The sequence below is a fragment of the Mytilus edulis genome, chromosome 1 (genome assembly GCF_963676685.1).
Source record: "Mytilus edulis chromosome 1, xbMytEdul2.2, whole genome shotgun sequence".
Taxonomy (NCBI): Eukaryota; Metazoa; Mollusca; class Bivalvia; order Mytilida; family Mytilidae; genus Mytilus; species Mytilus edulis.
Genome location: NC_092344.1, coordinates 13,837,409 through 13,851,190, shown reverse-complemented (window position 1 = coordinate 13,851,190; position 13,782 = coordinate 13,837,409). Strand labels below are relative to the sequence as shown.

The window sequence follows — 13,782 nt, the reverse complement described above, 5'->3', positions numbered from 1 at the left end:
TAACAAAATTACCTTGATTATACTGCATTTGTACTAAGTATTCTGAAATTAAACAAGCTGTACGCTTAAAAATCTGAAGATGTGGTATGATTGCCTATGTGACAACTCTCCACTAGACATGCTAGAGACCAAATGGAACAGAAATTAGCAACTTATAGGTCACTCTACAGCCTGTAACAATAAGCTTTTAGCCCATACTGCTTAGCTTATAATAATCTGTTTTTTTCTTGAAATACCAACTCAAACTAACGATTTCACAAACATAGCATGGATTGTTACGATGACATATAGAACAGGATGAAATGCAAATTTGTCAAAGAATGGATAACTATATAAATTTAAAATTTTTTGCACTTAGTAAGAAATTTTGTAGTTTTTGTCGAGCCTGCAACTTTTGTTGCAGAAAGCTCGACATAGGGATAGTGATCCGGCGGCGGCTACGGCGGCGGCGGCGGCGGCGTTAGCTCACTTCTTAAAAGCTTTATATTTTAGAAGGTGGAAGACCTGGATGCTTCATGTTACGAAGTTACCGTCAGTCACATGTCCAATGTCCTTGACCTCATTTTCATGGTTCAGTGACCACTTGAAAAAAAAGTTCAAATTTTTTGTAATGTTGAATTCTCTCTTATTATAAGTAATAGGATAACTATATTTGATATGTGCGTACCTTGCAAGGTCCTCGTGTCTGTCAGACAGTTTTCACTTGACCTCGACCTCATTTCATGGATCAGTGAACAAGGTTAAGTTTTGGTGGTCAAGTCCATATCTCAGATACTATAAGCAATAGGGCTAGTATATTTGGTGTATGGAAGGACTGTAAGGTGTACATGTCCAACTGGCAGGTGTCATCTGACCTTGACCTCATTTTCATGGTTCAGTGGTTATAGTTAAATTTTTGTGTTTTGGTCTGTTTTTCTCATACTATATGCAATAGGTCTACTATATTTGTTGTATGGAATGATTGTAAAGTGTACATGTCTAGCGGGCAGATGTCATGTGACTTTGACCTCATTTTCATGGTTCAGTGGTCAAAGTTAAGTTTTTGAGTTTTGGTCTTTTTATCTAATACTATATGCCATAGGTCAACTATATTTGGTGTATGGAAATATTTTATGATCTTTATGTCAGTCCTGCAGGTTTTATTTTACCATGACCTCATTTTCACGTTTCATTGCACAGTGTTAAGTTTTTGTGTTTTGGTCTTTTTTCTTAAACTATAAGTAATATGTGTCAACTATATATGTTAAATAGAAGCATTGTTAGCTGTACATGTCTGCCTGGCATGGTTCATCTGACCTTGACCTCATTTTCAAGGTTCATTGGTGTCTGTTTAGTTATCTTGATTAATGTTAAGTTTATGTGACAGTTGTAATAAAGCTTAGCTTTATACTTAGGACTATCAACATAATATCAATAATTAGTATAGAAGGCGAGACATTTCAGCGTGTGCACTCTTGTTCAAAAAATATTCTTATTCTGGTCTAAATTAAGCAATCAATTTTTTTGGTCTTCTGTGAATTAAATAAAAGCATATAGAAGAAGGCAGCTGAAAATTCTTTATACTCTTTTTTAAATTTTAAACACTTTCATTTTGAGTTCAAAACAGGATACAAATTTATACAATGTACATGAATGTATTGGTTCATTGTCAAAAAGACTATGTAACCTTTCGTAATCATTATATCATATTATTAAGATAGACCAAACGTTTATCTTTTCCAAGTCAAAAACTTACATGTATATCTTATTGATAATTAAGAAATTTTAACATGATCAAGGTTTTTCCGTTATATATACAAGTACAAATGTCATGAATGTACGTAGTACAGCACTTAAGTTCAGTTATTTTCATTTTAAAAAGTGTTAAGTATTTTCAAGCATTGTTGTTAGTCATTTGTTTTAAAAGAAGGAAATAAAGTTTAATATCTCAGGACATCTGGTTAAAAATTAAGCGGCATTGAGAAATAAACATCTCAAGTCATATTTATATGAACCATAAAACATTTAAAATAATAATAATAATGATAATGATAATAATTCTTTATTTAAAGAGGGTTACACAGTTAGCTTTAAAACTAATCTTCCCTGAGGCCCTCATGAAATACAAATGAAATACTTAATGAATGGCTATTATTTATTTTGAATTTATTGATCCATAAAATTAATTTTTGACTCTTTACATTGAATAATCCGCGAAGCGGATTATGTAAAATGTGAAGAGACATAAAATAATTTTATGGGTCAATAAATTCAAAATAAATTGTTGCCATTCATTATAAATAAATTTCTATCAAAATAAGGCTCAAAGAACTTTTCATATTATTTATATTAACAATAAGGGACCGTTCAATATTTATCAGATGGATGGGCCGGTGCAAAATGGGGCGGGGCAAGTGCTTTTTTTGTGGAAATATATGGATGGGCAAGAACTTATTTTAATACGTTTAGTGGATGGGCCAGAACTTATTTTATAGGAAAAATTTGCTATCAATTTTATCGGTGTGTAGTATATTTCTTTTGCCGGCACACAAAACATGTCTCACCAAACTGGTCATGCTGGTAGCTTGGTTCTTTTCTGTCAATTTTAAGGATTTAATTATTAAAGAAACAAAAAAGATAGAATTTTCTGTTCCTACTAACTTTATAAACGTTTTTACCTTGTAGAATACCAAGTTGTTTAATAGTTTGGTGTATTGCTGTAAAATTTATGGATTTAATTAAAAGGTTAGAAAAAAAGCTTCAATTTTCAGTTTAGGCTTAATTCAGATAGTCATCTTTAAAATTTTTTAAAACTTTTTTAAATCGACTTGGATTTTCAAATAATTTTACTGCTGTTTCATTTATGTATTAATCTTATAAAAGATCCAGGTTGTTTGGTAGATTTGTGTATTCCTGTCATTTTCATGGAATTTATAAATAGGTTAAAAAAAGCTAAAATTTCAGTAAAGGCTAAATCCAGATAGTCATCTTTAGATTTTTTTATAACTTTTTTAAATTAAATTGGATTTTCATATAACTTTACAGCTATTTCATTTATATATTAATCTTATAAAAAGTCAGGTTGTTTGGTAGTTTGGTGTATTGCTGTCATTTTTATGAAATTTATAAATAGGTAAAAAAAAAAAAGCTAAAATTTTCAGTTTAGGCTGAATCCAGATAGTCATCTTTAGATTTTTTTATAACTTTTTTAAAGCAACTTGGATTTCCATATAACTCTACTTCTATTTCATTTACATATTGATCTTACAGAATACCAGGTTGTTTTGCATATTGGTGTATTGCCGTCAAAACTGGGAATTTGATTAATATGAAAGAAAAAAGTGCATCAAAGTCCAAAACATGTCTTCCAAAATTGCTTTAATAAGACCATAATTTTGTCTTTCTTGAAAATAAAAATAGATAAATGGACATTGTTAATTTCAAATATAAACATACTCTATTAATAAGACTATGATTGGTTATTTAACATAAGATAATATGTAAACTAGTCTTTTATAAAGAGTTATTGTCCCTTAATTTCAAGTATTTCCTTTATTTTAAATTAGTGGGGTATTTTTGAAATTGAATACAGATTGGATATTTAGTTAATAAACTATTTGGATTGTTAACAACAGTTTGAATAAATCTTCATGTCCTATGGTCACAAAAGGGGGAAAAATTATTTAATTTAGGACAAAGACATGAAAAGAGATACATTAAACTGCTTCAAATTTCAGAAAAATATAATCTAAGTCCATTTTATAATATGGTTAATATTTCTTCATAATTTTTATTTACTTGCACGGATATTGTTAGCACTTCTTAAGCCTCTAGCTATATAGGAAAGGCTGGCTGATATATGATTAGTATGCTATTTACACTTGTGTCTTGAGGTTTAATTGTGGTATTGTAACTGAGACTCACATGTAAAATCAAATCTATAGATGTATATTCATAGTTTTTTCATACTGGTTTCTATTACACAATCAAAATATGTATATATTGGAATTACAATGTAACAAGCACATTTTAAATTTTGTATTATACACCAGTTTGATTTCCAGACATAAAATGCTATTTGAAACATTAAAATAGAAAAAAAAATCTTTTTTTTTGTCCGAGTTTTAGACATGTTAGAGGGGCAAGTACTTTTTTTATAGAATATTTTAGATGGGCAAGGACTTTTTTGCAGAATTTAAAAGGATGGGCACTAACTTTTTTCATGAAGCAATATCAAGAATGCACCGGCCCATCTATCTGGTAAATATTGAACGGTCCCTAACAACGTACGTACACACATGTTGGCGTATGAGTACACCACATCAGAGTGGGCGTGTCGCCATAAAAATTGACAACATTGAAAATAAAACTAATACTTTTAACCAATCAGAAGACAGTAAATACACCAAATTTATTTATAATGAAATATAACAAACAATTACAAAATATCAAACAAACACACATAGATTTCTTATACAGATATGAAAGATACATGCAGTTATCAATCTCATGTAAACTAGGTTCTAATTTATCAAACTATTTCATGTATTTAACTACAGTGATTGACACAAAAAAATGATTGAAATGCAATCAAAAAGTTGGCTGTAATACATTAAAATATGAATACATGTAATCAAAATTTTGACAATTACCATGATTACAGATTTATACTGACGATTACTTTGAAAAAATGTAATCAATTTCAATGGATTATAATTACCCCATTTCTGATATGTGCACAGCAATTATTAAGAGAAATTCTGCATACTGACTACCCTATATGCATGTTAAGCAGAATGGCCAACAAAATAATGTGTCGTAGTCCTGACTTTGTACAGGTGCATTAATTGGTGGGATAACGTTAAAACCTGAATTTGATCAAAGAATTCATTTATGGTATTACCAAATAAGTATAAGGAAGATGTGTATTGTGATTAATTTTATTTATATTCTTTTATTTTAATTAACAGGAGATTGAGACGCTCCAAAATCTACAAGAAATATCCCAGTATGAATCTGTTTGCTTTATACGTGTTCCAAAATGTAGGCAACATTTAATGAATGGAGAAATCCCAAATAACAATGCAACAAATTCAACAACGAACACTGAACAGGACAATGGGTCCAGTTTACCATCAAGGAGGATAGAAAGAACTTTAGATAGAGTTAATGGAAATTCACGATCACAAAGTCATTCACTTATAGGAAAGAACAAAATGACCATTCTTAAGAATACCAAAGTATATGAACAGTTATGTGATTTAGGGTACTTAAATGAGAACCCAACATGTCGGAACACTAGACGATCATTTTTGTCTGACTATTATGAAACTGAAAGTGACCTAATTGACAATTTTGAAAGCCATTCTTATCGTTTCAATATGTTTGTTCAGCAGACATTACAGAGATACTTAGTAAACTCTTCTACAGTTTTGAATAACTCTCATTCACGGTGTCTAAGTATGTTTATCATGTCTGCTTTTGATATGGCTAGAGACATGTTAATTACACCAAAGAAATTGACGTTTGCACGAGAAAAAGAAGTGGAACTGTATAAATCTTTAATGAGAATAAGTGTGGCCAAAACAAACGAGATCAGAGAAATGATTGGATTTACCATAGCAGAAAATACAGAAATGTTGGTACAAAAAGCTGCTGATTATGAATTTCTAGGTAGGATTTTAGTATTGTATAAAAATCTATGTATACATGACTTCTTTAAACATACATGTAGTTAAAAAAAACAATTTACATATATATATTAATTTGGATGTGGGGGTACACTTGTTAGTAGTCTTAGATCTGTACTTTGTGTCTGTGAAGTTCATTTATCATGTTTGTTAATTGTTACTTGTTACTTGTTTTATTTTTGTTTGTTTCATGTCGTTCTGATGAGTCAAGCCTTTTCCATTGAATTTTATAGTCTGGTCTTATTTTAGGCTGTAACATTAATATCCCAGGTTAGGGGAGGGTTGGTAGTCTGCAAGCATGTTTAACCCTGCTACATTGTGTATGCACCAGTCCCAAATTAGAAGACTGTAATTTAGTGGTTGTTGTTAGTCGCTATTTATTTTTCTTTTACTCATATTACTTATTTTTTGTACAGAAAGCAGTCCGTCATGTTCTTTAGTTTTCTTGTTTGAATTATCAATTTGACAGCAATCCATTGACAAAAATTGCAAAACAACATTGTGGTGGACATGCACATACAGTCTTCAACATTAAAGTCTTATAAAAGTTGTCAAAACAGAATTTAAATTGACAGTGTCATTGAGTAATTGAAGTATACACTGTTTTCTGTTTTTTCCAAATAAATTTAGAAGAAAACATGCATTTTTAATATAAAGTAAAATAAATCCTTTTAGCTTTGATCATGTTGATCTATTCAAATTAACATGGTAAAAAAAAAAAAAAAAAAAAAAAACCCAGATACAAATGTATTTGGTTTACCAAAATGCTATATATGAAAACACTTCAACTCATGGACATGCTGGATGAATGCTGTGGATTTTATCTATTATTTGATCATATGACCTTCAGTACATTTCACACTTGACACTGATTACATTTTGGATTTTCTACAGGTTGTTTTATAGATAAAATGTATATACAGAGTTTATTTCTTAGTAACCTTTCATAACCTTTTTTTATATCACAAAACATTTTTGCAACATTTGGGTAACTGACCTTTTATTCTTCATGTTCATTGTGGAGCAACTTATGTTAGGCCAATTAAAATTAATTGGTAGATTTTGATCCCCGCCCGCCCCTCTGAAATCGTCCCGCCCCGATTTTTGTTATTTTGAAAATTTCGATTTCCGGATTTGTTCATCTCCGTTTCCGGTTACCGTTAAAAATTGTGTTTCCTTCCAAACTTCCTGTTTCAAATTTGGAAATAAAAATCAAAAAATAAAATCCTCCCACCCGCCCCATTTTTTTCAAAAATTTGGATGAAAATCTACTAATTAATTTTAGTTGGCCTTATCTCCAATGTATACATTTTGCATTGTTTTGTCTGTTTCAAATTAAGGTCCATATTTTATATGAACATGATGAACAATGATGAACTTTTGTTTATCAGCATGATCAGTGAATACTAGCTGCGGAACCGTAGCTCTTAGGTCCTTATGCTATTTTTTGACTATTTGCGGACCATACAAATGGAAATAATTAGATAATAGTGTTAAGGAAATGAATATTCAAACATAAATAGGTACGACATATCCTAGAAAAATATCTGACGAAATGAACTATATATATTGACAAGCTTTGCATTGATTATAAACAATAAATTTTTGGGAAATAAGTGTGACCTGAACCTGGGTCGCAATTCCGAACGTTTTGAAATAGGAAAAATCCGTAGCTCTATGGTCCACAAATAGTCAAAAAATAGCATAAGGACCTAAGAGGTACGGTTCCGCAGCTAAGTGAATACATGAAGTGATATACTATTGATAGAGTACTGTAAAACATATTGGTCATCTAACTCTTTAAACATATTCATGATATTGGTCATCTAACTCTTTAAACATAACAATTCAGAAATTCAAGACAAAAACTAAATACATATATATAGTGTCAGCCAATCTAGTTTATGTTTGGGAATTTGTATATATGTGAATGTCTCTCCAACCCAGTAAACCAAACCAACATTTTTTTCTTGCCTGCAAAAACATGATAATAGTTCTGATTTGTGGACATAGTAATCCTGTTTTCTGTCATGATCAGCCTTTAAGAATAAACCACTAATGCAGTCCAATTACTGTCAATGTTAAATTCTACAATTTCAAATACTTTATATTTCATGGCCTAATTTTAGTTTATAAAAAAATACCATTATCACTAAAGGATTTTAAGGGTCTTATTTTCCTATGAGAGTCTCAAATGGTCAGCTTTTTGAAAATATGCAATTCTAAGAATTTAGAATATTGAACCAAACCTTTTGAGAAACTTATATAAAAAATCATAAAAAAAGTTATTAATTGTCATTGAGAAAATTGGTTTTCAATATTGTTTTATGAACTATCAGGTTGGATTTAGGGATTTTCATGATCATGATGATTATTATATCTTAAAGTTTAGTATATAACATCATGATGGTTTATTGATTCAAACCATGGTATGTGTCAAATTCTGAATACCATTTTTTTGTACAAGCTTAGGTGTAGTTAGACTGAACATTTTTAAGATTGATATTGTAATTGTTATTATTTTATGACGTTATATTCATACAGGTGTTGAATTCAATGAAGATGGAGCAATCATGACACATAAAGGCCTTAAAATATGTACTTATCAACTTCAAGAATTGGTGCTTGGTGCCTTAAATCAGTCTATAGCAGGAAAACTAGTCAAATCAGTCAATATACTTAGGGACTCTTATACAGGTATTATAAAAGATGTTTTTATATGAATATGCACCCTCAATATATCTGTATTGACAAAAGGGTTTTCTATGGATCTTAGTAATATCCATTTTGTAATATTTTTTGTAGAATTAGATACAATATAATTTTCTAAATTCAAAACTTATTCCTTACATTTTTAGCTCACCTGGCCCAAAGGGCCAAGTGAGCTTTTCCCATCACTTGGCGTCCGGCGTTACTTATTACTTATTTTTTGCAAAACAACATTGTGGTGTCCATGTACATACAGTCTTCAACATTTTAATAAGTCTTATAAAAGTTGTCAAAACAGAATTTAAATTGACAGTGTCATAGAGTAATTGAAGTATACACTGTTTTCTGTTTTTTCCAAATAAATTTAGAAGAAAACATGCATTTTATAAAGTAAAATAAATCCTTTTAGCTTTGATCACGTTGATCTGTTCAAATTAACATGGTAAACATTTTTTTTTAAAATAAACCCAGATACAAATGTATTTGGTTTACCAAAATGCTATATATGAAAAAGGGCCAAGTGAGCTTTTCCCATCACTTGTGTCCGGCGTCCGGCGTCCGGCGTCGTCCTGCGTCCGTCGTCTTTAACTTTTACAAAAATCTTCTCCTCTGAAACTATCAGGCCAAATTTTACCAAACTTGGCCACAATCATCATTGGGGTATCTTGTTTAAAAAATGTGTCCGGTGACCCAGTCAACCAACCAAGATGGCCGCCATGGCTAAAAATAGAACATAGGGGTAAAATGCGGTTTTTGGCTTATAACTCAAAAACCAAAGCATTTAGAGCAAATCTGACATGGGGGTTATATTGTTTATCAGGTCAAGATCTATCTGCCCTGAAATTTTCAGATGAATCGGACAACCCGTTGTTGGGTTGCTGCCCCTGAATTGGTAATTTTATGGAAATTTTACTGTTTTGGTTTATTATCTTGAATATTATTATAGATAGAGATAAACTGTAAACAGCAATAATGTTCAGCAAAGTAAGATTTACAAATAAGTTAGCATGACCAAAATGGTCAGTTGACCCCTTTAGGAGTTATTGCCCTTTATAGTCAATTTTTAACCATTTTTCGTAAATCTTAGTAATCTTTTACAAAAATCTTCTCCTCTGAAACTACCAGGCCAAATTTTACCAAACTTGGCCACAATCATCATTGGGGTATCTAGTTTAAAAAATGTGTCCGATGACCCGGTCAACCAACCAAGATGGCCGCCATGGCTAAAAATAGAACATAGGGGTAAAATGCAGTTTTTGGCTTATAACTCAAAAACCAAAGCATTTAGAGCAAATCTGACTGAGGGTAAAATTGTTTATCAGGTCAAGATCTATCAGCCCTTAAATTTTCAGATGAAACATCAGTAATGTTCAGAAAAGTAAGATTTACAAATAAGTCAACATGACTGAAATGGTCAATTGACCCCCTAAGGAGTTATTGTCCTTTATAGTCAATTTTTAACAATTTTCATAAAATTTGTAATTTTTTACTAACATTTTCCACTGAAACTACTGGGCCAAGTTCATTATAGATAGAGATAATTGTAAGCAGCAAGGATGTTCAGTAAAGTAAGATATACAAACACATCACCATCACCAAAACACAATTTTGTCATGAATCTATCTGCTTCTTTTGTTTAATATTCACATATACCAAGGTGAGCAACACAGGCTCTTCAGAGCCTCTAGTTTAAATATGGTAAAAAATGTGCAATTAATTCATGTAACTATTGCGATTTATAACAAAAATTGGCACAAAAATATGTATGTATCATCATGATCATGATAATCAATTTCAGACATCTCAGAATGTGAGTTCTTATTGCTGGGAATGTCACCAAGTCAATGAATTCTTTTTTGCATTACAGTACACGCAGTAATAAAATAAATGACAAAATTGCTTTGTTTTGGTTTTAAAGCGGGACTAAGACTATTTTACTAACAGTATACTAGTATAATAGTCCAAGGTATGGATAGTCCAAAACTTCCTATATCATCAGATGCTCTGATTTTGGGACAGTCTCAAAACAGAGTACTAGACAGTAGATTAAGTTAAATCAATGTAATTACACTGAACGGACATCAAATTTGGACACATCTTTAACTTTTATCACAAATGAATCATAAATACACTTAAATGTGTGTAGATAAAAGAGATAAATCTGTGAAGAGAAGTGCAATGATTTATCGAATTTTATCAATACATGTACGTTTGTTTACCTTATGCAATTAATTTTGTTATAAGCATGGTTAACATAAAATGATAATGTCTAAGTCAGATACAAATCATGATCTGAAAAAATAATTGATGGATTGCATTTATAAATTGTAAATCATTGGTTTGTTTTTATAAAAACCATGTTGACATCATGGTAAAGGCTCTCTAAACTTGTCTAAACATCTCTTATGGCAAAACATTGATCAAAATGTGTTTTGAAGTGGTTAGAGCATGTTGAGCCTGAGTATGTTTGAAGGTGGGGATGGAGTCCTTCAATTCTGTAACCTTTAATTTTTAAGCCATTTTTCTCAATTTTCTTAATTTTAAGGAAATTTTGCAGTTTGAGTTTGGGATTAATTGCCTCAAACATGTAGGAATTAAGTGCCAAAAAAGGGCCAAAAGAAACATTTTTCTAGTTTCCAGACAATCACTTGTATTTAAGTGTATGGATCTCTCTGAAATTGTACTACAAGGTTCCATACTGCAAAGGAAATGCTGGGATCAAGTTTTGGGGTTATTGTTCCAAGGGCGGTTTTAATTAGTGGGGGGGAATATTTTTTGTTCACGATTTGTTTTAAGGGAGATTCATATTTTTTTTCAAAATTTTTCAAATTTCAAATTTTTGAAAAGTTTCAAGATGAAATCTTCAATTGCGCAATATATTTGTAAGCTCTTTAACCACATTTATTTTGTGTCAGAAACCTATATTATGTCAAAAATTTTATCACAATCCAAATTCAGACATAAATATTGTGTCCAAATTTGCCCCAGCTGTTCAGGGTTCGACCTCTGCAGTCGTATCAGGCTGCACTCAGCGAAACATTTTATCTTCATTTTTCTCTAATCTTTATATCTTAGCACCCTACTATTCTTTAGTGTTTGGTCTATTTTTCTCTTATCTTTATGTTTTTGACCATTTTTCTGTAGTATGACTCATTACTCTTTATTCTGTAAAACCAATGCAGACCCTTAATGTATTTAATTCACAATGCTGCTGTAAGAATATTTTAAATTTTCTGTTGTATACATTGGAATGTGGTTATCTACATATAAAACAAACTGTTGGCATCCCTTTTAGAACAAAAAGTGCTACTTTTGTTGCCAACTTGTTCCTTTTTTGTCATGTTCCAGTATGTGAGATAGAATTTATTTAGGGATTTTTAACTCTATGCTATATAGATCGTGTCCTCTCATCGAGTAGTTCCTATTTTGGTGGCTGTATAGATAATATAAAAAAAGAAGAGGTTCTATGATTGCCAATGAGACAACTCTCCACAAGAGACCAAATGACACAGAAATTAACAAATATACGGCCTTCAACAATAAGCAAAGCCCATAACGCATAGTCAGCTAAAATTTTCTCCCTATGAACTTTAAATAACGGATACTATTGATTCATTAAGGTCTGACTCCTACTTTTTACTTTCATTAAAAAATTAACAGTTAGGGTGAGATGAGAACTTAACTTCATGACAAAATAAATGATTTAAGATTCAGTCTTAAAATTTTAAGCTTTGTTAGCTTAACTCATTTGATAAGATCTTTAGACATGTTAAATGACCCGTTTGTATTTCATGCTTTACGGTATTCATTTTCACTTTACCTAAAACTTTCCTTATGTTTGAAGAAATATAGTTGACTATTTCATTTGATTAACTTTTGCCTTTTGAAGCATAATGAATTGTGTGTAGGAAGAGAAAGTAATAAGTTAAGGATGTTCTGTGTCATGAAACTATCTACCTGTGGTTTTTAAGGTTAAATAAACCACGATACATATTTTATGTAAAATTACTCCACCTAAATTAATTATTATATATTCTTTAATCATTGCCACATACATGACATAATTAATAAGATTTTTGAAGAGCAGCTTGAATGTGAATTAAAGAAAGTTCTGAAAAACTAGAACTAAAACATCTTAAAATCTTCTTTTATCTATAAGACTTCAATTCAGACTTAATGATAGTTTGATCTTACATAAATGTCATGAATATAAACTGTCTCATTTAGTTATAAAGTAACAACATCTCCTTTTGAAAGTAGCCAGAGCATATCCTGTAACCTATTTCCCCCCTCCTATAAAATACAACAGGTGTTTTAACCTTTTTGGTATGTCAGCAGATATTTGATCTAATTTTTGTTCAAAAGGTATTACAATGCTTTTCATAATTGTGTTGTTTTTGGTCAATCTTAAAAAAGAACCCAGACATTTTCTCCTAAAAATTGTCATTTTTCATTTTCAAATTTATTTTCAATATGTGTACCATTGGTGGTCATTTCAATACTTCATTTTATGTGAATACAACATATTGAGAGATATTGTGGATTAAATATTAAATATTAAATATTTGAATCATGGTATCAATAGCACACAATGATAAACAAAAAATGATCAAGATTAATTTGATAAGTCACATTGATTTCATTGTTGGACATTTACGTCAGTCTGGTATTAAGGATTAAGATGTCAAGGGCCTGATAGTGTTTTCTGTTTTACACAGCTTGAACATGTATGAAATATTTGCCACTGGACATAAATCAAGAAACAATCAATCTATATCATTATTTGATAATGTAATAAGTAGAAATAATATTCAAATTAAACAAAAGAAATTTAAATCATTAGGTACATTCACTGTTAAGCATAAAATGAGGACTAATATATCTAGAAAGAGGCTTTGTCCTTTAGTAAAAATTAGTAGGCATGGGTCTAGTGGACTAAAAAATGCAAGTTTTCCTGCTTAATTAAATATCAGAAGTTCTCTCATGCACTCTCTTTTTCTCAACCAATAAAAACTGACCACTGTGAAATAGCTAATAGTGCGGAAAGTGATGTTAAATACCAGCAATAAATCAATCTATTGTTATTGATTGACATCTCATCATTTCCTAATTGTTGACCTCATATATATATATATATATATATGAAACATGATAACTCACTTATAGGCAAGCTGAGATTGATCTCTGAACTTAATGAAATCAGAGGGAAATATACCACATTTGGTCTGTTTCAAATAAAATATCAAATAAGTTTAGTTATTGTCAGATTGATTAGTATTGATACAACATAAGCTCACTTTGAACAAGTATTGATACAAGAAAAGCTGATTGAACAAGTATTGATACAACATAAGCTCACATTGAACAAGCATTGATACAACATAAGCTCACATTGAACAAGCAT

At 30.6% G+C, this 13,782-nt stretch overlaps 1 protein-coding gene across 3 annotated transcripts in view; it reads left to right on the top strand.

Moving 5' to 3' along the window:
- Positions 1–13,782, top strand: part of LOC139524585 (dual serine/threonine and tyrosine protein kinase-like) — a 32,743-nt gene that overhangs the window by 3,033 nt on the left and 15,928 nt on the right. For all 3 annotated transcript variants that reach the window (XR_011664820.1, XM_071319494.1, XM_071319483.1), the window contains exons 3-4: positions 4,950–5,652; positions 8,214–8,366. Coding sequence is in view for 2 of the 3 variants with exons in the window: in XM_071319494.1 (XP_071175595.1) it covers positions 4,950–5,652; positions 8,214–8,366 (856 nt within the window). In the remaining variant the exon portion in view is untranslated. The remainder of the gene's footprint in view (positions 1–4,949; positions 5,653–8,213; positions 8,367–13,782) is intronic.